Source organism: Botryllus schlosseri, chromosome 3, assembly GCF_051294905.1.
Source record: "Botryllus schlosseri isolate E-star chromosome 3, Bs_hap1, whole genome shotgun sequence".
NCBI lineage: Eukaryota > Metazoa > Chordata > Ascidiacea > Stolidobranchia > Styelidae > Botryllus > Botryllus schlosseri.
This window is the reverse complement of record NC_137238.1, coordinates 7,529,879-7,556,267: the sequence shown is the minus strand read 5'-3', so window position 1 is coordinate 7,556,267 and position 26,389 is coordinate 7,529,879. Positions and strand designations below refer to the sequence as shown.

The 26,389-nt window shown below is 42.6% G+C and overlaps 2 protein-coding genes across 3 annotated transcripts in view; one reads left to right on the top strand and one right to left on the bottom strand.

Annotated features, from left to right (window-relative positions):
- The window catches only part of LOC145434839 (uncharacterized), a 249,143-nt gene that overhangs the window by 183,015 nt on the left and 39,739 nt on the right, over positions 1-26,389 (bottom strand). The gene's annotated exons all lie outside the window — the stretch shown is intronic.
- Positions 23,630-25,890, top strand: LOC145435271 (uncharacterized). Its single transcript, XM_080312591.1, has 2 exons — positions 23,630-25,766; positions 25,824-25,890. The coding sequence occupies exon 1, from the start codon at positions 23,654-23,656 to the stop codon at positions 24,557-24,559; it is 906 nt and encodes a 301-aa protein (XP_080168717.1). The 5' UTR covers positions 23,630-23,653; the 3' UTR covers positions 24,560-25,766; positions 25,824-25,890.

Here is a 26,389-nt window from a genome sequence, read left to right as displayed (position 1 = left end):
ACTTGCAATTATATAAGTTTATTGAAAAAAATACCCACCAAGAATGTGAGTAGCTAGTTTGCACTCGGTAGAAAAGTTCGCATCAATAAAGCCCACCAATTTACCTTCGGACATCACTAAATTTTCTCTGACTGAAAAATTTCACGAAAAAAAAATTACAATAATATATGTCAAAATGCACACTGAATTACTTTTCATTTCATCGAGGGTGATGAAGGCAGGGAGGTGGTCATGTTGTGTCATTACTCTATCAATTTCTTCGAATGCGATATGATTGATGCCAGGCTCAGGCTTCACAAAGTTCCTTTGAAATCAATCATCATAAATATATGGATCTACATCACAGATGAAAAGAACACATTCACCTGTATCTTTGCAATGTTTTGCTTGAAGGAAGCACAAGAGCCTTGCTGGTAACGATATGCTGATATGCAGCAGGTGAACGACAGTGCAATTCCAGAGCCCATCTGATGACATCAGGGTGGTATCTCCTTCTTGTGGGATCAAGTTTTGAATTTTCAATCTGATTGGAAATGAAAACTTTTTGCCAGTCATTTAGTTGTTCACCAGCCATGTCCTGGGATGTCTAAAAAGAGGCATGGCAACTTAGAAACAATTATACAAACAATTATACAAATTAAAACTGCACACAGTAGCTCATATTCATTAGCTTGCAGAGAGATGCTATAGTTAGGCTTTGCTACCTTGTTACCTGCAGTGCCTGTAGTGAATCTGATTACCTCAAAGGAAATATTACAATCTTCATCCAGCTGCACCGTGAACTCAGATGAGGTCTCCAACTCCTTACACAGAATGCACTGCGAAGAACTGTCCTCACAATCTTCAACTATGATAGTAAATGATACTATTGCCTCAAACTGAATAGCTATATATTTGAGCATCTACTTTACCAATGATCATACAATGAGCAGATCTCTTAAAATCCCGACATGCGACTCTGGTGCCATCCCAAATAGGAATAGGGTGGATAATAATATCTCGTGGGGAGACCAAATCCGAAATACCACCACAGATTTTCAGCGCTTCCATATCCCCTGTAAATTTAGTTGTCTTGAAACCGTACAACTAACTACGAATAATTCATTCCATCATTTCCCTTTACTACTGCTAGTCTTATGTTAACTGCGAAAAATGCTTCAAAATATTGGATGGAACTCACTCAAAAATGAATGCAAGGTTTGGAATCTCAGGTTTGGTAAAGTGGTGCTGTCAATGGGGACTTTCCAGCCATAAAATGAAGCATGAATCTGCTCAATATCCTGTGCGAACTCCAACCTAAAGACAAGTCCTGTTAGTGCTTGGCCAATGGCCATAGAAGGTGCTATCATACCAATGTCAATGTCAGGTTATACTGTACCATACCGTATTCGAGGAACAACAGCATCATTCCATTGCAGTTCCATGACTAGCATCTCTTTTCTGGAGTAAAAGATCCAATCACCTGCCAACGAACACAAGTAGGCTACCCTGCTACAACCATTGGTTTATGCAAATTGAAACACATGTCAGTATCACCTTTCGATGTCGATGACAGGCTATTAATCGAATGCCAAATACCCTCCTGGTCTGAGTGCCTGATTTTTAGAGGTTGAACTTTTCGAACAGCAGCTGGCGGTTGAACTTTTCGAACATCTGGTGATTTGCGTGGCACACAACTATTTTGAGATTTGGGCAAGTGGTGTTTTGGTACAGCGCCAATCTTCAAATTCCTCCTTTCCTTCAGAGTGATGATGTCACCATCATCAAAATGCACATCACAAATATGAGCACTGAAAAGCAATACCGGTATACAGAATTTCACTGCTGAAGAATGTGGTCGCTACTAGAAATATTTTTATACATCAATGGCATATCGATCTTTTTGTAGGACTCAAGAATCTGAATTATGACTGGAAATATTTTACATTGAATCTGCTTTCGATTTCTCCAAATGGAGATCACTGACCAGACTTCTTCCTTGACTCAAAGAAAAACAATACTGTTTTGAATAATCTGAAACACTGAACGAGGGAAGAACCTTGAAGTTTTCAATTAGCAATGCTGTATTCTCTATCCACATTGTCGTTCAGTCTCTAGCCTCTATAATAGGGAAAGCCGTGGATAACATTTCTACAATTAAGACTTCGGCCTGGGTTGAAGCCATAACCTACTACAAATCACGAAGCTAATCGCTTTATCAAAACACTATGTTGTCTGTTGCCGAGTCTAATCTTACGTTTCCTTGTGAAGCTGGTGCAATATACTGTCATTCTTATGTGATGCATTTCGTAATGACAAAATAAATCCCTGCAATGATTTCCTGTGCATCTTCTGTTCATCAGTTTTTGCTAGATCTGGCCTTAATATTCTAAAGAATGTACGCCCGGCACCCGCCTTTCTCGATTTGACCGAAGACCAGTTACATCCCGGAACACAGCAGTAAACCATATTACAATATGCAATTAGCAGTTAGTCTAGAAATCTGCAATAGTTCACATTCAAAGATAATGTTTTTATGATGGCTTGGCTGATGGTATATTTTTTGGCCTAGGTAAAATTCCAGTAGAATCATCCACGGAGAAGTAAACACATCATCATTCTATATCAGTAGGTAATCAATTATCTAACTACCCGACGAACATCCCACTGTTGGAGTCGCGCTTACAGCACAACGGTGCTGCACTACGATCGACGCTAACAAATCTACACTTGACTTCGATAACGAAATTACCACTCTAGTCATTGAGTAACGACTTTGAAACTAGGTATAGTATTAGATGACATCATTAGGATATACCACTAAAAATCTTGACACCCATCTCGACATAAAACATCTTCAAACTCAACATATAACAACACCGACTTTTGAATTGAATTAGTGCTGCAAATCGATCGTCAATAATAAGGTTGACTACCCAATCAGAGCGTGACCAGGGGGATTCACCGGTAGTGTCCACACCACCTTTGAGTACACGCTGGTGGGATAGCTCAGAGCTGAAGTCAGAGGTGTTTGGCACAGGGTGTCTGTAGATAACACCGACAATAATGGAAGGTACACTGGCTATGCCAACTTGAACCTCTACCCATTTTTCTTCAATTGTATCCAGATTCAGGCAATACTTATCAACAAGGGAATAGGGAATGTCGTCTCTGATATACATACCAACTCCGCCACATTTGGTATCTGTGGTGGTGTGGATGAACGCATAACCATGTAAATTGATATTCAATAAGGGGTCGTCACGCAGGGCAGTTTCAGACAAGGCGATTATACTAGGAGCAATATTCATGTCTCTAATAATTTGATGAAGGGATAAATAGTGTTTTTGCAGAGATCTAATATTGAAGTGGCAGATAACAAAGTCTTGAAAAGCGGTAGATAGGTTGTAGGATAAATCATCCAAAGTAACACTTTCGCATATCTCAATATTGTTGTAAAGCAGCTCAGAATTTTTCTCATATGCATTTGTATGGTCTTCGCTGGAAGCCATTTTGAGCAATGACAAAGTGACTTACAAACTCGAGATGATCATCATCATGTCTTTCACAGCTGGTTCAGCTTTTCTGGAGAATCAATGAGGATTGTGCGTGTATTATTGTCTCGCTTCATGAATACCTTCCCATTTGCAGTCCAGCAGAAATCGTACTTCAACGTTTTAGCAGCTTGTCGTGCTTTTGCATATAGGATCCTGCGGAATTTTGTCAGGTTTTCATTGATGCATATATTTTTGTATTCAGGATGTTCCGTGACTTTACGAAGATCTCCACGCTTCTGGAGAAAAAGTCCCCTGGTCTTTAAGCGGTGGAATTTTGCAATTATCAAAGGTGGACGAGCACGAGCACATAGCTACGAGCACTCATAGCTGCATTTTGAGATCGAATCCTGAAGACAGAGTTCAAGTCATCTGATGTTAGTGAGATACCAAGAGCTGCACCAATTTTAGTGACTTCTTCGTCTAATCTTTCATTTTCTTTAACAGGTACGCCATGGAGTTCCAGGGTATCGCTCCTTTGGATTTGGTCAAGGTCGTCGATTTGTCTTTCTTTATTTGAGATAGCTTGTTGCAATTTCTTATTTTCCATCTGGAGGATGCAATACTGTGCTTCGAGGTCCTTGAATTGTTGTTTTTTGGCTTCGAAAGCGGAACTGATGAATTCTTGAGATGCCTTGATTTCTTGAAGTTCTTTGTCTCTTTTCTTGTTTTGATCAATAATATAATCAATTTTTGTATCCATCTGTGTGGATTTGGCAATTAGGTCTTTGAGATCACTTTCTTTCAATAGCTGTGCCATTACTTGGCTGACTGCTACATTTACAACGCTTTTTAGTTCATCTTTCATTTTTTTTCATGACACGAGACTCGCTCGCCTCAATCTTGGAGGTAAGCTTCCTTGTGGCATCTTTCAGTTCAGCTTCAGTAGCTGTCATCGTGATATAGAGTCGCAGTTCAGTGTGTAAATTAGATATAAGTATCGATATGGCTTAGTATGCTTTTAATCAAAGTATGAATTCCCCCCCCAATTCCGAAACTGTTTTTTGTATAATTTTGTTTAAGTCTAATTATGCCAACTAACACTTGGTCAAATTGTTTCAGGAAAACTGGTTCCTAAACCTAAGGAGTCACTGAGGCTGAGGCAAAGAGTCTGGCAAAGAAAGAGGGTCCTAAAGCAAGCTGGCAAAGAAAGAGGGTCCTAAAGCAAGCCTATGTAGAGGATTGGTTTTGAAATCTACTTACAAATCCTAGTGAGTGGAAGGACAGAGATGGACCTAACTAACAAATTGGAATATTGAAAGTAACAAAACAAAGTGGAAGGAAAATGAGACATGTCGAATCCCCCATCTAATCTGTCTTCCCGGAGACACTATCAGTCTGAACAGATGCCTCGCTGCCAGACAAGACCACGGAGTCTGACACCTCTCCAAGCAGGGATCCACTTGGGCTTGGAGAGTCCCTGTACATCATACGTCTTCCACCTCTGCCCTTGCTTGCAGACGGACCGGGATGAGTTCGCCTTAATACAGCCAGCATCACTGACCCCATAATGATCATCAGAAGACAAACGCAGCACAGCCTCTTGCTCAGCTAAGTGTCTGCGATCCACCTCTTCAATCACCACATGTGGCATTCCCTTTCACTAGTCCTGCATACATCTGTGGGCCTGTCACACCCTTTAACACATTATGAAGAAGCCAAAGAGGCTCCTCCAGTTCATCTTCATTCCCTATGCTTTCTCGTAATTTGAAAATGGTTGCAATGGTGCCCATGCCCTCCAGTCCATGTCCATTGTACAAAAGACAGGCCATGCTTGGTACGTGTATATACACGATAGTGCATATAGGAATCTTTTGGATGTAATCTTCATCGGGTGGATGAACTTTGTCTTGGTCTCATTTTTGAGCTTTATATGGACCTTTATGGCCTTCTGATAGCTATTTTCCCAAAAGCTATCAAGGATCTCCATCATGCGGGCATGTCCTGGGGTCTTAATTAAGATTTTGGCCATATTTGTCATCATGACCTTAACAGTCTCTTTTCCAAATCTTTTTTTCTTGCCTTCTTTGCCAGATAAAGAGCAGAAAATGTAACACAAATGCCACAGCCTGTCGACATTTGCCACTTGGGCCTCTAACAGAGACTGTCCCTTTCTTTCATTGTATTCTTCTCTCATCAGATCTGCATTGTAAATATCATCTATCAAAGTTAGAGAATCTGTAAAGTCAGGTCTGAAAAGCACATTTTTCTTTTCACCATCATTGAAACTTTTCAGTGCTGCTTTTAGTGTCGTTTCCACCTCCTGAACATCCAGAAGGCTGTCCTCAGATCTTCCCCTATCATCAGACCTTTCACCTCTGACAGCCATGCCGTAGGACATAACTGTTTTCTGGTACTTGTCATTATCCAAATTATACATCGCCCTATTGTAGTCTCCTGTGGCAGCCAGCTCCAACCAGACGGACACCTGCTTGATCCATCCTTCACGACCTTCCTGATTTGAGCCGGCTCCCACATTGTCCCAATCTTTCTTCATCAGTCCCACCATTGAAGATATAGTAGACATGTCTTCTGACAGTATCTTTACTCATGTCAGTACATCACCCTCCATCGCTGGGATCCCACAAACTTCTCTAAACTCGGTGAACAACTTTTTACAAGCCTTGTACTATGCCATCTTCTTGTCCTCTCCTAATGATTCAAATTTAGTGCTTGCCGCTATTCTCTCTTGGATCTTCCCTTCATTGTCTCGGAAATAATCACAAATCTTAAACCAATTCTTCATCAGGGTACTCAAGGTGTTTCTACACGCGTTCCTTTTGTTTTCTGCCACTCTGACAAAGAAAACTCTTTCTTGCTCGACTACAGTCTTCTTCGTGCCAGAGAAATCTCTTGATGAAATCTTGGAAAACGCCATCGCATAAAATGTTCTCTTGAAACTATGTTCGAATTGCGGGGGTCAACTTACTTTGACACTGACTTTCTCAATTTTTCGCGCCCCCCAAGGGGGCGCGCCCCCCAGGTTGAGAACCCTTGCTCTAAAGGCAGCTGGCTAAACGGCGTACGGAACAAAGATTCAACACGATTCATGTTCGCTCAACACGATTCATGTTCGCACTTGACATGACTACTTATCTGCAGAAATGGAAATGACTATAAATCGAGAGATTGCGTATGCCATCTCACTCGAATTAGGAAACGAAATTACCACTAACACAGTTCAGTGAAAAACTTGAAACTTGGCACAGCGTTCGATACTAACATTAAAACTTACCGTGCCAAATTTCATAACCGATCCCAGTATTGAACATCGTCCAAATCAATGGATACCAATACCGGCTTTTGAGTAAAATCTGTTTGCGATGCATGACGGATCAGCACACACTCAACTTTGGAAACGGAATTACTACCCTAAACTTTAAGTAGAAACCCTGAAACTTTAGGCAGTGTTAAATAACACCATCACGACATGCCAAATTTCAAGAGTTTTCATGGTGTGAAACACCATCAAAATCGACCTATACCAGCAAAGGTCGACTAAACGCATATTACGGTAATCGAGTTCAGATATAGATACGATTGTTACATCACACCTTATGGGCGACCAGGCATATTTGCCCCGGTTGCTCGGCCATTTTACGATTAGGAGAGAGTAAATCACCGTTTCTTTATTGTGCGCGGCATTGAGAGAATAGACAGTGAAAGCTTGTTATGAGCGCTACCGGGGCATGCCCCGCTAGGCATTCGCAAAGCGAAAACACGAAGAGAATTCGATTTTCGCAGAGACTTCGCGGAACTAGTGCACTATAAACCAACATTACCCGTTCATGGTGATCACTTTATTGACTAAGTATTTTTACACGTCAACCTTTTTCTTTTATAATTCTCTCGAATTATCATTTCATGACTCAGCAAATTTCCAGTTACGAGGTTTCATTTTTTTCCGTTTACGCCCGTTACGTAAAATAATACAATTGGCAACTATCATAAACGATGCACTGCCTTTCACTTGTGCTCCTTTACATAACTATTTTTCCATGACTCAGCATATTTCTAGTTACGAGGTTTCATTTTTTTTCCATATACGCCCATTACGTAAAATACTTCACTAGATACCTATTACAAACGCTTCACCGCCGGTATTTTTTCGTACACCTTACTCTTATCGCAATGTTACATCTAAAATTACCAAATTTACCACACCACACTTCACTTCTTCCATAAAACAAACTAAGAAAATCACGCTTTTATCTCCAAATCTCAAACACCCATTCATACCTTCAGATTTAGTCATTCTCCGTTGTGTTCCGTTTTACTCTTATCGCCATCCATTGACTTGTTCCGTTTCGTCTCCTCGTGTTCCTCATACGACTTAAGGTTCTACGTCGACGACACCAAATACAACCTACCCATAACACAATCAACAGGGCAACCAACCCTGTTACCACCATTATTACAACCACTGGTTCCACGATAGGTATCAGATTCGCACCTCCCATAATCATCCTATCGATCAAGGATAATCCTCTTACCTTATATCCACCTTCCATCATCACCAGTTCGTGCAGCCATCGAGTATAGTTGTAGTCTACGAAATCTGTGGTTGTCTTTCCCACGGGAGTTCTTGATAGTCGGGAATGTTCAGGTTCGGGAGTTCCCAACCTTTGGTTTTTCTGCCCAGGCAGAGGTGATGCGCCAGCCATCGTTGACTCCAAGGTAGTATTCATTAGTTCGACACTCTTCGAGGACGAGTCGTCTTTGTCGTCTCCTGTTAAATACAAAGCAGTTGTTTCGGTACTTACCTTGCGGTTGTGGTCCGGGTTTTGATAGTCCGTCCCGATGTCGATTCCGTCATCATCTCTGGGGTCCTGCAGAGCGTCTGCAGTGGTAAACGGATGCATTCGCGTTGTTGAGGACCCCCCACCACTGATTTTCGTCGTTTCTTCGGGTAGGTTAATCACGCTAGTTGGCAACTGTTGCTTCCCATGAAGCACATCAGTTCGTTTAACAGTTTTATACCGCCCTTCCTTTTCAGCCGCCGATTGCGATCGTCTAACTTGCACCAGCGTTGTTTGCATCCGCCATCCCAGTGTTCGGGGTGGTAGATGTCTCAGCGCTGTAGTCTTTGGCAGCACCGTACCTGCCGCACCCCAAACCCCCCAATTGGGGGGGGCGAGCTCGATGGGGGGCCCAAAATTATTTCGTAAATTAGCATAAATCATAGAGTATTTTTTCAAAATTTATGCAATTTTTTTCAAAATTTTTTCGCGCTGTGCGCGAATTCAAGTAGCCCTTTATCTTTATTATTGGATATTGGGCCATTACCGCGCCACGACCTACCAAGACATACAATCAAGTTTTAGGCCATATAACATGCGACTCCAAGAAGTGTGCCCTATGGGGGGCCCAAGACCAAAGTTTTGGGGGGGGGCCTGACGAAGTGCTGTTACGGCCCTGGTCTTTGGTACTTTCGTTGTCAGCCGTTCCACGTTCACCAAAGGGACGACGGCGTCCTCCTGATCCCTTGGAGTCTCGCTCGTTTCGGTAGTGTGGGGGAGAGGGCTAGTCGTTACATAGGCAGTTCTACTCGCCTCGGGTGTTGTATTACCGTCTACATGTCGATCGGAGGAAACCTGGTAGGAAACCGTAGTTCCTGCAAAACCGGACCAATCAGTCTCTACCAGCACCGTAACTGCCGCACCCCAAACCCCCAATTGGGGGGGGCCCGAGCTCGAAGGGGGCCCCAAATTATTTCGTGAATTAGCATAAATTATAGAGTATTTTTTGAAAATTTATGCAATTTTTTCAAAGATTTTTCGCGCTGCGCGCGATTTAAAGTTGCCAGAAATCTTGATTATTTGGTACTCTTCCCCCAAGAAAAAACACGCAAGATTTATAGAAATGGACATATCGGCGTTGGCCATTAATACGCCACTACGCACCAAGATATATAACGATTTAGGGCTTATTACATGCGACTCCAAGAAGTGTGCCAGAACGATCGGCAGCGCGAAAATCTTGGCCGAAACAAAATATACAAAATATTAGGTTTAATTGTCCATAGGCGCCTAAATGACTGGCGCCATATGTTGCTTCGTGTCTTGGCAATCTGAACCTCAGAAGACAAATACCATCCAGCAGGAAAAAAATGTATGCCTGTGAAGAAATACCAATTTGAAATCGTGTGCGTCTTTTAGTTTGGTACGTTCGAGCGATTCTATATGTTTGATATAGCAGACAGGAGGTCACGAAATAAAATCATGTAACGAAGTCATACCAACGGGTCCGGCCGCCCGAAGATGTTTAATTATTATTTACGGGCCCTACAGTTTCCGGTAAATCTGATAACGTGAGCAGAGAGGACAAGATATTGATAGCAATATATTTGCAATTCCCGATCTTATTGACCGATTGTATCATGAATTATCGAAAATTTTCGCGCTTCGAGCTGGCTCACTAAACAGTGCAGCTAAGTTCGTGGCGAAAGCGAACACTGTGATGAGGGGGTCGGTTTATCACCCTATGAGACCCCCAAACCCAAGTTTTTGTGGGGGGGCGAGGCTGACGAAGTGCTGTTTCGTTCCTGCCAACGGGTATACGCCCGAAGATGTCTAATTATTATTGGGCGGTCCTACGTTTTAAAACATACCTCGCTCAGCTCTACCGGTAAATGTGATTACGTGAGCAGGGAGAGGATCAAAATTGATAGCAATATATATGTAATTCCCGATCATATTGCCTGATTCAATCATGATTTTCTGAAATTTTTCGCGCTTCGCGCGTCTAGGCGGGAAAAGCTGATTCACCTAACGGACACCCAATGCAGATGTAAAATAGCGTCAAAAAGCGGCCAGCCAAGGGCCTAACTTCAGATGCAGTTCGTAAGCTCGCGAGCTTTTGTTGTCTGAAAGAATGTATCGTTACCGGGGGTCATACTTGCTGTTCGACTTGACTCGAGTCATTTTCTCAAAATAGAGAGCCAAGCCAAGTCACATGACCCGAGACTCAGACGGTCAAGACCAACATTTCATTGTAATTTTGAAGGATAGTAAAGTAAGCACGCTATTGGAATTTCATCTATTGGCACCGGTACTTGAAAATGCGACGAGAAACTGTTAAAATTGAGGAAAACTAGGATATTATAAATGCGAACCATTCGACATCACCGCATAGAGTTACAAAAAGTGGATCTAACAATACTTTAACTGGGAACTGAGCAGTCAACACAATAAATTGGACTCAGACTCGCGTCAAAATACCATGACTCGAACTCGACCCTCAGACTGACTTGTACTGACTTGTACTCGGACTTGAATCGGTGGTGACTTCAAAATGACTCTATTTGACAGGAATCAAACTATAAAAGTGGGATTAACTTTTGACTCGAAGCTTTGTGACTTGGTTACAACCCTGTAACAATCCAATTTAGAAAAATTACTTTATCTATCTTTCTACTAGTCTAATTTGGAAAAAATGCATAGACCTCTAATACTAATTCAATTTAGAAAAGCTGAAAATTTTCTGGTTTTCGAGTCGGACGGGGTCGGGCGAGTCGAGGTGAAAATTGCAGGCTACGGTTTGTAGAAGTCATCAACAGTCAGAGGTGGTCGGTAAAATGCTTATGGCTTTTTTGGGGTAGGAAAGTCAAGAGTGGAGCAGGCCAAAATGATCCGATTACGCAATTCTTAATCGAGTATTAATCCTAATGACTCGAGTTTAAGAGTGGGAGATGATACTTGAGCGTACTGAAATATACCTTACCTGTCCCGGGTCCGTGCAAGTTTCTTAATCAATATAGAATCATGAATTAATCAGATGCTCACCGTGTTAAGGTACGACAATGAGCGACACACAGTTTGACGGGTTGTTTTATGAGCACAGCTTATAGAAAAATATCCATATCAAGTCATTAATAATAAGTTCACCTTCGACTTTGAATGACGCAAGGTCGCCGGCCTTCACGTGTCCTGCGACCCAATTGCATTTGTGTTTGTTTTGCGAATCACCCTCGCGATAGGGGTACCTGACATCGAGCACTTTGCTTTCAAAGCAAAAATCGGCACAGTTGTACCATTGGTTCGTCGGCAGGTACGTCTCCTCGCCAATCACCAGCTTTTCATATTGGACAGTTACAATTCTTCGGAATTGGGAAATTCCTCGCTTGTGGCACCACGAATTGCGTCACTGTCGCTACCGGACGTGTATACTATGGATCTGCTGTTCGTCATCGTCATATTCGAATGCGTGATTATCGTCCGTCTGAATGGAGTTACCTGGTTTGCGTTGTCATCAGAGCCGGAACGCGGCGCCTGGTGTACGTCGGCCGTGACGAGCACCGGCGAGACGGAAATTTCCGCGTTGGGCACACTTTGGTCGGTTATTTTCGTTTCCGTGGTGGTCTCGTGAGTCATTCTTCTGGTAATTATCGCCTCCGCCGATTTGTTTTGGCTCGCCAATTCCTTCCCCCGTCTCATGACTTCCTGGTGCGCGGACGGGAACCTTGGTAACGGCATTGCTTCAGTGGCAGTCGTTAGCGTTTCCCAAGCCGGAGACGGTGTCGAGCGGTTGTTCGCTGGTTTCCTTTTTTCACTTGGTGTTACGCCACGCCCATTTCCCAAAGCTTCTGTGTTTGTACTGCCCACCATCATCGAAGTAGTTTGCGGAACTTCGGGGGTCCATGTGATCCTAGCGTGATGGTTTCCACGGTCATCAGTTGCGGTTAACATCACCGTTCGAGCGGTGGATCTCTCCCCCGCATTATTCCTATAGGCATATGGTGTATAGACCAGGGCACCATCACAAGACGTGCCTCGATAGATCCATCGAGACTGAAATAACTTTTCGTCCCCCACCTCTGCCTTAAATAGCTTTTGTGTGGCCATATAATTCAGAAGTATCGGATTCATTACACTTGCTTGTTCTACTAACGCCGTTCGTAGGGTAAGGTTATATCTCATAGATAACCCCTCAAGTTGTCTTCGTGAGACGGGTCCTCCTCGCCGCGTTTCCACGCCTCCCCTTATTTGAACATTTAGTTGCCACAGGCGTTTTTTTTTTCTTAAAGTCTTTCACGGTCTCCACGAGCATAGCAGAAAAGGGTAGTAGGTTTTCATCAGTCTGAGTTTCTACAAAGCATATCCACAGGTTTACCAACAGTGCTCTCCATACCCTTTTCCATCTGTCTTTTTTCAAACCTAAGAGGGAGAGTACTTCTCTACCTTTGGCCTTTTTCAATGCCTTCGCCTGGCCCACCCCCTTCACATTATAAGGTCCAGATACAAATGGTTTGGTCGAAGGATCCTTAAGTTCGATGCCGCATTTGTATGCCATGGCGTGTGGAGAGACGAGGTGGCACTGCGGGTCCTTGAGTTTGGACGCAAACGGAGCGTAGACGGCTTTCCACACTTCATCAGAAGCAATGGTATTTCCTGGGGTCGTCAGGTCAGAAGGTTTGTACTGGAATTTGGCTAGCGCTACAGATTGTCCACAAATATTTTCAAGTTCCGTCTTAACGCTTGTGAGTGTTTTTCTGCAAAACATACGCAGTGACTGGTCCAGCAATGGGCTGGTGTGAGTCTCGTGATGATCGGGGTTTTGGTGTTGGTGGAGAGAGGGCGAGGTCCTTCGATGTAGGCCTCTGATCTCGGCGCGTGCCCGCACCTACCGTCACGCCGACGGACTCCTTTTCCGCCGGGGACCCTATTTCTGGGGAAACGTGCATCTTAAAATCAGGGGTGTTATATAGGCTTACCATACGTCCTCTTTTAAGAGGATTTGTCCTCTTTTTTGAACGTGTCCTCGGAGGACGCCCTTTTGTCCTCTTTTTTGAAAATTTAGGCAGATTTAGAGCAAATTGCGAGTGATATGCCGCATATTAGCACAGAAGTGAAGCTCCGGCGGGTATTTCGGAGTGAAAAGCGGTGATTTCAGCTCTGAGCGAAAAGACCTTTTTTTTAGTCATCCACCTGGCAATGTGGAGTAAAGAACGTTATTTTGAGCTCTGAGCAGAAGTGATGACTTTTTTTTTAGTCAACGGTTTTTTTAGTCAACCGATCGATCACAAAGTGGGAAAAAAATAACCGGTTTTTGAGAATGTTACTCCGGTTTTGCAAGCTGCAAATTTCTAAAAAAGTGTCTCTTTTTTGATTTCCAAAATATGGTAAGCCTAGTCATATATTGCTTGAAAAATAATTTAAATCAAACGGAACATCATGCTGACTACCGGACACCAGTATTATTGCTGCATTATTTCACTCATGCACTTTGTTCTTCAAAATGCCAATTTTCCTTTTCAATGATGATTTAAGAGAAGCGAAGAGGCACCATTCCCCTGACCCGGGAAAGAGTGATAAAGTAGCCTGATTGCTTTCTAGTAGAATGGGTCTCATCGACTTTCAAGGTTGGCCAGTTGGCCACCCTCCAGCACTCATATAAGTATCTGAATCAGTTTAATTTTTCAAGCTTTTTCCGCTCATATACAAATGCAAAAACTTAAGCAGCTAGTCAGTACCTGAACATTGCACATTGGCAAAAGTTTGATTAGACCTTAGTACATAGTACTGTCTCACTATGCTCGCAAAACTTGTTTAAAATCAACCAACAAACGAGAAAACAGTGAAATATATGCCAGTAAAGGTGATAGCATAGGCTTACCACACGTCCTCTTTTTTGAGATTTTGTCCTCTTTTGAAAATTTAGGTCAGATTTAGAGCAAATTGCGAGTGATATGCCGCAAATTAGCACAGAAGTGAAGCACCGGCGGGTTTTTCGAAGTTAATAACGGTGAATTTAGCTTCGAGCGAAAAGAAGACCTTGTTTTTAGTCATCCACCTGGCAATGTGGAGAGAAGAACGGTATTTTGAGCTCTGAGCGGAAGAGATGAAAAATTCACCGGTTTTTGAGAATTTTACTCCGGTTTTTCAAGTTGCAAATTTCTGAAAAAGCGTCCTCTTTTTAGATTTCCAAAATATGGTAAGCCTATGATAGCAGCACCACACCACAGTCAATATTACTCAATGAAATGTACGTAGTCAACCTTTTCCGTGCACACGCTGATATCGGCGGGAGTAAACCTTACAGCGTTAGCGGGCGTGGCAGTATAGCGTGCTCTGAGTGCTGAGCGTGAGCTGAGCTGAGCGTGAGCTGAGCGTGCTGAGTATTTGGTTGTTATAAGATTGGTTGAATTAAACAATAACTAGCAATAGGCATACATCCTGAAATGGCCGACAAAAAGGACATACTGAAGCGCCTAGACTCATTGGAGTCTTCAATAACAAAGAGCCTGAAGACTCAACTTAGAAACATGATTGAAGAGCAGATGGAGTCTTTGGAGTCTTCAATAACAAAAAGCCTGAAGACTCAACTTAAAAACATGATTGAAGAGAGGATGGATATACTTATAACACAAAATAAAGAAATGAAGAAGGAAGTAGAAGAATACAAGAAGGGTATCAAATTTATCAATGCTGAATTCGAGGAAAATAAGTCTAAGCTGCAATCAACCATGGCAAACTTCCAGAACCTGAAAGAGGAAAATAAGGAATTGAAAACTGCTGTCAATACTCTTACCAAGAAAATGACGACATTGGAGCTTGCGAATGATTACCAGGAACAACAATCCCGGAATGAAAACCTCGAGCTCTGTGGGATCCCAGCCTCCAAAGATGAGGACACCACAGCGCTTGTATCAAAAATTGGCAAAGCAATGGGTATCGATGTCTCTGATGAAGATATTGTCTACTCCTACAGAGTCCACTTCAAGAACCCAGACAAAATTTCTCCAGTTGTTGTGAAATTTGCCTCAAGGCGACCGAGGACGGAATTTCTTAAAAAAAGATCACTGGGGAAAACTGCAAGTGCTACAAATTTCGGAATAACTGGCATGAAAAAACTGTTCATTAGTGAAAATCTAACTAAACTGAGAAGAGATCTCTTCTTCCAAGCACGAAAGCTGCAGAAGAGCATGGACTACCAGTACATGTGGACCGCTGATGGAAATATTTTCATCAAGAAGGATAACGACTCAAACAGGATACATATTCGATCCTCCAAAGACCTATCCAAGATCATATAGGCTAGCCTAATATGGAACATGCCTCATGATAACAAATCAAATCTGACGCAATGACCCACAATATCTGTCAAGTACATGACTGTATTAGTGTTGCACCGGGAGATCCAGCTTTGGTACCAAAATCTAGAGGATTTATTTTTGCCCATATAAATACGAGGTCATTACCGGCACACCTGGAAGATATCTCTGCTCTCTTCAGAACATGCAACTGTTCCCCAACGTTCATCGGGATCTCTGAAACAAAGCTGAAGAACAATTATCAAGTAAATGTTAATCTCCCTGGATATAACTTCCTACACTGCCCTTCAAAAACTAACGCAGGCGGAGTCGGTCTATATGTTAAAGAAAATCTATCATGTCAAGAAGTACATGAGCTAAACTGCTATACAGATGGCGTCGAAAGTATTTTTGTCAGAATTGCAACACGGAATCAAAAGCCCCTTACCATTGGAGTAATATATAAACATCCCGGAACTAAACAAGAAACCTTCATGGAAGAATTCTCTAAAACCTTGGACAGCTTAACCGACTCAAATAACCAATTCCTTATAATGGGAGATTTCAATATCGACCTCCTACAGAACACAAGCTTCACCACAAAATATTCTGATATGCTTGAGTCGTACGGGGTGGTCCAGATGGCTTCCAAACCAACCAGAGTGACTGACCATTCCAGTACTCTCCTGGACCATATGTATACCAACATAAGTAAATATAGACTTGCTCCATTTGTCATTGAGCACTGTATGACTGACCATTATCCTATTATGTGTCATGTCAATCAAATTTTACCTGTTACTACCAGTATATTTGAATGCAGAATCCCGCTGAATCCTCAGGGGATTGACGACTTCGTTGAAAACATTGGAGATGTTTTCAAGGATTATCAACTCGAGCCACTCACAAGCGAGAACTTTGACTCCCAATTTGACAAGTTTATTCTTGACATAAGTCAAGCCATTGACAAAGAATTTCCTATCCGCAAAGTCAATCGTAACGCCCGACGCCTAAAATCTAAGCCCTGGATCAGTCGAGAAATTCTGGCAGCCATCAAAACAAGAGATTGGATGCATAAAAGATATTATATTAACGGAACTGAAGATGAGAAAAAGATCTTCAAACGATATGCCAACAAGGTAACAAAAATGAAAGAAAAGGCCAAAAGAGCATTCTACATGAACCGGTTTGAGCAGAGTTTCAAGGATCAAAAGCAAACCTGGAGAACCATTCGTGAAATTGTGAACGCTTCCAATAACAAAAACGAAACACAATTGCAGAACATTGAAATAGCATGTGGCAGTACGGTCATCAAAGATCCTGATGTTGTAGCAGAAAAGTTCAACCATCACTTTTGCCAGATTGGTCCAGAGCTAGCATCTTCTATACCTCAAAGCCCGCATGATATCCTATCATTCATGAAGCCTCGCTCCATGAACTCCATCTTTATGGAGCCGACCGACGTAGGAGAGGTAGCAACGATATTATCTGGAATGAAGGACACAAAAGCAGTAGGACCTGACTCAATACCAATCTACTTCATAAAACTAGTATTTAATATTATAGGAGATACAATTTGTACGTTGTTCAATGGCTCCATGAACTTGGGTATTTTTCCTAGTGCTCTAAAAACTGCCAGGGTTATTCCAGTTCATAAAAAAGGCTGCGAAAATTCAATGTCTAATTACCGTCCCATATCTATTCTGTCAAACCTTTCCACTCTGTATGAGAAATTGCTAGATTATAGGCTCAAGAAATTTTTTGAATTGCAATCGGTATTCACTCCATCCCAATTTGGCTTTAGATCGGGTCATAACAATAACCATGCCACCCTATCAATTGTGAGAAATTACTACAAAATTATTAAAGATAAAAGAGTTGGCTGTAGTATCTTTATTGATCTTCGGAAAGCCTTTGATACTGTGAACCATGAGATACTGATACGAAAACTAGAGCATTATGGAATTAGAGGGATTGCCAAGTCCCTGCTCACGAACTACCTTGCAAACCGTAAGCAGTTTGTGAAATTGGGTCTGTCAAAATCGGTAGAAATGGATGTAGAGTGTGGAGTGCCTCAGGGCTCAGTTTTAGGACCGACCCTATTTTTGATCTACATCAATGATATTATTAACTGTTCCTCCTTTTATACTACACTGTTTGCCGATGATACCCATCTTTTTCTTTCATCCGATACTATAAGCAACCTACAAAGTTCTGTGCAGAGTGAACTTACAAAAGTCTCTCAATGGCTTGCTGCTAACAAATTAAGTTTAAATACCGATAAAACTGTGATGATGCTCTTTAATACTGCTTCTGATAACCTTACTGTGAATCTAAATAATAACTGTATCTCACTGTGTGACTCAGCAAAATATCTTGGAATCATCATTGACTCTAAATTGTCATGGAAACCGCATATTGCTCATACCATAACACAGCTTTCTAGATGTGTAGGTGTAATGACAAAACTCAAGCACATAGTTCCTAGATCTGTGCTTAGGACAATTTACTTTTCGCTTTTTTACTCGTATGTACAGTATGGCATAATTGTATGGGGGAATGCTTGTACTTCACATTGTTCTAAAATTCGTACCCTGCAAAACCGAGCCATGCGTTTGATGGCTGGCTTGCCCCATCGAACAAGATTATCCCAGTACTACCGCAAATACAATATTCTAAAATTTGACGATATTTTTACATTTGAAGTAGCTAAATTTATGCATCAATATTTTTCAAATGAATTGCCTCCTGTGTTTAATGATTTCTTCGTCCTTGCTCAAACTGTTCACTCACACAATACCAGATTTTCTTCCCAGGGCAACATCTATTTTCATCGACCCACCAGTAGCCTCACAAAGAAATCGATCGACTATGCCGGTCCTGTCATATGGAATGCTATACCCTCCTCAATACGGGACCTCCCATACCACTCCTTCAAAAAGGAATTATTCAGTCACCTCATCTCCCATTACCAATGATCCGCTTGTCTCCCACCAAATTTGTAGTTTCTTTAGTATTTTATTTTTATGCTGAGCTGAATTGATTGATCCCAACCAATGCATCCAAATTTATAACACAATATCTGTATTTGTTAATGCAGGGTGTGATCAGACTAGTTGACCCTACCCAGAGTCATATCGGTCACACCCTGTCCTATACCGTAAGTTCATTTATTGTTGTTGCATGTGCCAATGATGTTTTCTTTACGGTTGGACAAATCAATAAAAAATCTCTCTCTCTCTGTCGTGGGCGCGCGCTCTTCTTGGTCCGCGGCTCGATAAGTCAAAGTAGATTAGTCAGCATTGCTCTTTTAATAAAACAACTAAAACATGACGATGCTCGTCCGACGGAGACTAGGAGATCGACTGCCCTGGACGTGACTAAAAGCGACTGCACCTCCGACGGTGACTAACAGGCGACTGCACCTCCGACGGCGAGTAAAAGGCGATTGCACCTCCGACGGTGACTAAAAGGCGATTGCACCTCCGACGGTGACTAAAAGTGACTGACTCACTTTTGTTAACAACAGCAACAAGTATAGAAGCATAATCAGTGATCAGCGAGGGTAATTAGGGTAATCGTGGAGCGGTACGATACAAGGGCCCCCTGGTTAGTGACTGATTGCGTAAAATAACGATAAGCAGTAGGCTTGACATGCACAAGAAGTCATTAGAGTCAATTGCAAAACGGTTGCAATACACTACACATGGAACAAATAAATGAATATGCAGCTATTGCTAGAAGAACGTCTATCAACATCACGGAGCGGAATTGTTCGATAAGTACACTGGTAATGGAGAGAATCCATACATTTCGATTGAACTTCGAGCGTTATTGGCACAGCACGTCGGCATCGTTGTATGAATTAGCTCTGTCGAGCTCCATATCTCGCAATTCGTGTCGCCAAGGTCCGTGAGAAGTCTAGTAGATTCTCGGATGCGTGAGCGGGTAATGTAGAACATAACGTCGAAAGCGTCTATCACATAATACTGAGACGAAGAGCGTTTTCATTCGGAATATGCCTATCAAGGTGATAGGTTAATTGCAAGTCGTCGCTCGACAAGATTGAGTGAAGGGTGATCTGCGTTTGAGCGCATTTCCCGTTGTTCCCGTCGACGTCGAGGTGATTCGGTTCGGTTCGTGGTCCCATCAGGAATAATGGTTCCGTCGGTTTCGTTCCGCGCATCTTTCGTTCTACATTTGGAATGCGTAGGGAAAGAGATACAGTATAGCTGCCTCTATATCTACGTAGAAAGACAAGTAGGTGTCGGTCGATCGGGGATATGAAGTTGCGAAGAGAATTCAGTGTACGTGGTCGCTGTTGTAACAGAGCCCTGTTGTCGTTCAACCATGAAATGTATATATCTCGTAACCGAGAGACATCCTGTTCTAGAGTAAATTGCCTCTAGTATAAAACTACCGATTCTCTCGAATCAGGAGACTCATTTGCTAAACCTACTTGTAACAACATCTGAAATATATTCGTATGTCTTGCGTATATCGGCGTCTTAAGAAGATCTCACCAGGAAACAGTACAGGACTCCAGGTTAAGTAGTCAGCCAGCTAAACCTATAATACTTTGGTTAGCTATACTTCTACTCACCAGGACACAACCCATTGTATTGCTGCATGGTGCCCCGAGTGAACCAGCTCTGAAATTCCTCAGGCTATCTTCCTTATTGGAGGATCACACTACTTCTACTTGACAAACAGAATAGCGAAAAGTAAGTAAGTAGATCACAAAATATTACGAAATAGAAGTAGAAGTAGAAAAAAGCATATCTAGAAATACTTCGTGACGGTCACCTATGTTGACGTGACGTAAGGCAGGTACTTCGGTAATTCCAAATGAAATAAACAAGGTAGCACCTAACAGCATTTAAGGCCGTGAAGGTGTAACGATTGGCGATATGAGAAGTATACAACTCACGCAATTACTGAATTAAAAACATGTGGAGAGATAAGTGTGATAAAATGCTATCATAACCTTCCAGGCTAAGGATCCACCTTACTGGACAATCTAAGAACGTCTAAGCTACGTGGCGCGTCGATTCAACTATATACTTTACAATCCCGTAATGAGATTGGAATTTGAGTTACAGACGCGTTCTGCGAACTGAGAATGCCATATTATTGAAAATTTTTCGTGGAATACGGATATTTAGAATATTTGAACCGAAGTGAGCTGTCCCGTTATCTATACTAGGTAGCTATTCGTGATAAGTTCTGCCCGAAACGCACTATTGTTTTAGCAGATAGTCTCCCGTTGGGCAAGAACAACTTTCCTGTACTACGACAGTCTGTCTAAACATTGTTCAGCCTGAATTACATCGCCAGCTTGACGAAACCGTGGGCCCTTTGGTTGGTGTCAAGTATAACGAGGCGTTCGTGTTTTCATGGGAGCAGTGATTTTCGAATAGCATACATTTGCTGTTCAGCGTAACATTCAAATGCGTTCAAATTGGACACAAGACTACGGTACCCAAGATCAGATAGATCTTTTACCTCTTGTATCGTTGCCAGTAGAAGACGTATATGCTCGGAGTGATACGATTGAAACTTGCTGCAGCTGTTCAATCGACAATCGTCGCTCCTCTCCTACTTTACAACGCTGCCAGTGACGGCAACTCAATTCTTGTAGCATATGGATACGCCGAGTACAACTTGGCTATTTTTATCATCACAGTTGGGTAACGGTATCTAGATAATGCACCATATCCCCAATTTACCGTAGCTAATTTGTTTCGGCAATGTCCTTTGAATTGAGACATATTTTGACATATCACTCTGGTCGGATCGGAAAGCTAAGGTCAGGGTGTCATAACGATATCGAAGTCATGAACAATCAATTACGTAGAAACCCTATATGTCCACTGGATGCTCAAGGCCAATCCAGTGTCGTATGAAATCGAATATGGCGCGTTACTGAGCCAACTTCTCTATAACTACCCATGCGAACGCACTGCACGCTCTAGGGTACCTCAAAAATAAACAAAGTTTAGTAGAAAATTTATAATTCGCACTAACGCAAGATCACGCCAACGTGAGAAGTGAAAGAAAATTCAAACCACTTCCTTTATAGAGGCGCGCAACATGTACGCTTCTAGAAGTATGAACAATGGACGGCGTGTATTTCTAAATTACAACGTCCTGAGTCTGCGATATGCGCTGTATCGCTGAGAAATGTGAAAGGCAATACCAATTTAATAAGTTGCCTGAAATGTAAAAATTTAGCTCGCACAATTTACTTTGTCAAGCCTGTAAGAGGTTCAGAGACAATTCTGTATGAAAAAAACGAGCACGTGTAATTTTGAATTAGCCGCGCGGAGTATATCCTGTTCGCGACACTAATACGTCCTGGTCTATATCGCCGAACAAGCCTGTGATATCCGGTTCTCACGGAAATCGCGAGGGAGAACAACACGTGGAGAGCGAACTCGATGTGAAACAGCACCGCGAACATAATGATTGCGGCGAGGTATTTCCTTCAGATCAAATCGAGCCGGCCAGGGATACAGTGGCGACGGACGTTTCCAGAAATACGAACAATAGCAGACCAGCGAGCGCGCCGTTCAGTCAGGAGGTAATCAGTAATAACCTGCCAAATTCTGCTTCCAGACACGATATAGTTTCTCCGGTTAAAACGAGATTAGGACGTGCTGTCAGAAAACCGACGTGGCTGAAGGATTATGGCGTATCCGTCAATTCTGTGTCTGGCGATTGTGCTGTCATCCGTGACGTTGATTCAAACGACCTCAGTGAATAGCACGGAGATTACTATGGACATTGAAGTTTGTACAAAGAATGCTGTTTCTGAGTTTATCGAAATTACCCCGCCAGATGAGTGTGTAAATAACCCCGTGAGTCGTTCAGAACGATGCACAGCTGACATTTATGCCTTGCGTGACCGCTTCCATCATTTTCAAGGACAAATGTGCTATGTCACGGAACGACAGTGGAAAACTCATTACTTCTTTTTTGGTACTTACAGCCAGGAAGTTTCGGAGGAAGTGCGTTATCAGATTCCACTGGCGGAATGTCAGCATGCCATCGTTACTAAATTGTCACAATACGGGAATCTGGAAGACATGGAGGAAGGCTTGTATGCTACCAATAATTCCTTGCACGTAGAATGGACATGGCCAACTTCAGACGAAGGGTATCTGCGAAATTTGATTGTGCATGACTTAGATATTGTCTATGATACCCTGAACATAGCCTTGAGATCTGACCAGACTGATTTGTCAAATTGTGCCCCCAATAACGGGCATTGCCGAAACCAATTAGCCACAGTAGTTTGGGATTCTGGTGAATTGACTAGATACCGTTGCCCAAGAGTGATGATAGAAAGGAATGCCGCAGTTGTGATCCATTATGGACAGCGTTATCCATATGCGACTAGAATTGAAATGCCGTCACTGGGACTGAGTTTCAGGTCAAGGAAATCGTGTCAATCGGAGACCACGAGATGTATCAGAAAAACCCCGATTATCTGTCTCATCAACGATTTTTTGTCGTGCCGAAACGTTGTAAAGCTGGAGACGTGCGAAGATTATCGATTGGGCAGCCGGCCGCAAGTTCCGATCGTACAACTCCAAGCATGCGCCTCCTCCTTGCAACGATACAAGAGGTAAAAGATCAATCTGATTTTCGGTACCGGAGTCTTGTGTCCAATTTGAACGCATTTGAATGTAACGCTGAGCAACAAATGTATGCAATCCAAAAGTCGCTGATGCCGCTCAATACGAACGCTGCTCTATACTTGACGCCAACCAAAGGGCGCCCCCGGTTCCGTCAAGCAGGCGATGTAATACAGGCTGAGCAATGTTTTAGACAGACTGTCGTAGTACAGGAGAGTTTGTTCTTGCCAAACGGTAGACTATCTGCGCGACCGATTGTGAGGTTCGGCCATAACTTATCACGAATGGCAACCCTAGTAGACAATGGAACAGCTTACTTGGGTCCGCTGACATTAGATCTCGGGTCGAAAAACACGACCAAAATTTTTAAAGTAGGAAAGTCATTTTTCAAATTTCAAAATGGCTTATTAGTTGATCGTAACGCGTCGGTGAAACAGATTCGATTCTCAATGCATGACGGTTTAGATACGATTATAGAATCGACACATCCGGTGAATCTGACTGAAACGTTTTTAGATATTTTCAGTAAAATAGACCCTTCACTTGGTACGGATTATGACAGCGTGTTGGCTCATATGTCCCATAGCATGTTGTTAGTACATAAATTGCGTGAGTTATCAGCCTCCCACTTAGTTAATCGGAGTACAACAGGTGATCACGTTGATGCCGATCCATCGCTTCCAGTTAAAATTGTTTATGACGCTTTTAGGGGCAGCATCTTGTACGTTTTGGCTAGTGTAACGAGCCCAATTGTCCAATACATTTTGACTTTTTGTCTGTTAAACGCTATGATCTGGGGATTGTATTTAACTTGTAAATTATTTTGTTCTAAACGTGCTGTAATGCGTAAGTCCTTTCATGACAGACGTACTGCCGTATTGAAGTTTATTTCAGAATCGGAGAACACGTTGCGACAGGGAGTTTCGAAAAGCGCGCGAAGCGGTGCTCCGATTGTGACACGTGGCAGCCACTCTGATCTGGACATTGAAATGCGATCGATCGATACGGGCGAGAATAACGCTGGGGGACTATCAGACGGAAATGTTTCGGATGCAAGCACCAGATGTCACACAGTCGAGATCGGTACCGAGCAGCCGCTTTTGCAGCACGAAGAAACTGTAACCGAACCGACCGATGGTGCACAGCACTTGCCACCAATCTCCCTGGACGACAACCAGGGGGATCAAATCGTACCTACCTCAATGGTACATGACCGAATGCCTGATACCGTTCCGACCCGTCACGATTCAACAGCGGCTTTCCGACAATCGCCGCCCCCAAAGAAGAAACTCCCAGCCGTAGTAAGACCTGATTCACCGAGGAATTCAGGCAATCGCCCTGCCATGGAGGAGTAAATGTAGGGGCACCGCACACGCGTTTTTGATTGAGATAGACGTCGACTCTATCCAATCTAATTGTACTGGCGAAGTACAATTGTCGTATGTAACGACCACATTGTAAATATGAGTGGTCATTGACTGTTGTTAAGTTGGATAGCCTCTCAGGCATGGCTGGTGTATAAGCACTTGAACATAGCCTACTGAGATGTAATTTGTGTATATTGTTTTTGTGATAGGCTTAATGTAGTTAGTTGTTTAGCTGCCTATTATAGGGTGTTAATCTGGATTTTGTGTAGTGTTGGGTTACTAATTCTTGTTCAGTAATCGGAATTGTTTTGTGATCTGATAGGCTTACTTGTATATTATAAAAGCTGTAGAAAACTTGTTCATCTCTCTTGCAGTCTTAGTGTCTGGACTTGTTTAGTAAGTGGTATTGTTTGGCTAACGTATTTACAGTTGTGACACCTTCGTTCTAATTACTTCCGCTCATTTGCATGTCCGCTCCCTCAAAGTGGAGATAGTGTAACGGTGTGTCCTAGGCGTGTCACAACAGTTTATTGCATGCCTTATGCGTAAGTGACGTAATTTCCTATTACGATAATATCGACCATTTATAAACTCGTGCGATAGCAAATTCGGGGAGACTTCATGCTAAACCTACTGAAATTACGTACAATAAATAACTGTGTTGAACAATATATTCGTCTGAAGAGTTCACGATACGGCAGCGGTCGAAGGGGACGTTCTATCTCTCAGTTAAGTACCAGACACCGTAGACAGCCTACGCAAGGACAACTACTCGTCTGAGTTCTAATTACAGAGACGTAAATACCTCATTTAACCGTATTGTCACACTGTGCAAAGGCTCGGTCATGTCGTCATCGTGCTACAAACATGCGAGTCCGCAAGTGATGCAGGACGTAGCACTTCGTGAAGTCATCAGCATGTAGATTTCAGTTCTTCTGGGAGTCTCTAATAGACAAACTGTCAACGGTAAACTGACAGATGTTAAGTGGCATCGGGTCGAAGCGTCGTACCAAAGCAAGTACGTGTGGAAAGGTCCGAATTCTATGTCGTTGAAATCCCGCATCCATGAAAACAAACTAACGATTCCTATGTAGCTAGTGCAAATCTCGTTTTCGCATATCGTGAGTTCATCGCTTTCTATCATTGATCCTGATCGAGTTTGCGGTATTGCATTTCCAAAAACATCACGTCGGCTGTCACGTCGAATAGCGAAATCACGTCGGCTAGGAAGGTTAGCGAAATCGCGTCGGAGTCACCAAAATATAGCGTGCTCTGTCGTGGGCGCGCGTTCTTCCTGGTCCGCGGCTCGATAAGTCAAAAGTAGACAAGTCAGCATTGCTCTTTTGATAAAACAATTAAAACATGACGATGCTCGTCCGACGGAGACTAGGAGATCGCCTGCCTCGGACGGTGACTAAAAGCGACTGCACCTCCGACGGTGACTAAAAGTGACTGACTCACATAGGTTAGCAACAGCTAGCAACAAGTATAAAAGCATAATCAGTGATCAGCGAGGGTAATTAGGGTAATCGTGGAGCGGTACGCTACAGCAGTTTCCAATCATTGTATATTAGGCTTACCATATTTTGGAAATCAAAAAAGAGGACACTTTTTCAGAAATTGTCAACTTGCAAAACCGGAGTAAAATTCTCAAAAACCGGTTAATTTGTCCCACTTTGTGATCGGTTGACTAAAAAAAAAAAGGTCATCACCTCTGCCCAGAGCTCAAAATAACGTTTTTTACTCCACATTGCCAGGTGGATAACTAAAAAAAAAGGTCATCACTTCTGCTCAGAGCTAAAATCACCGTTTTTAACT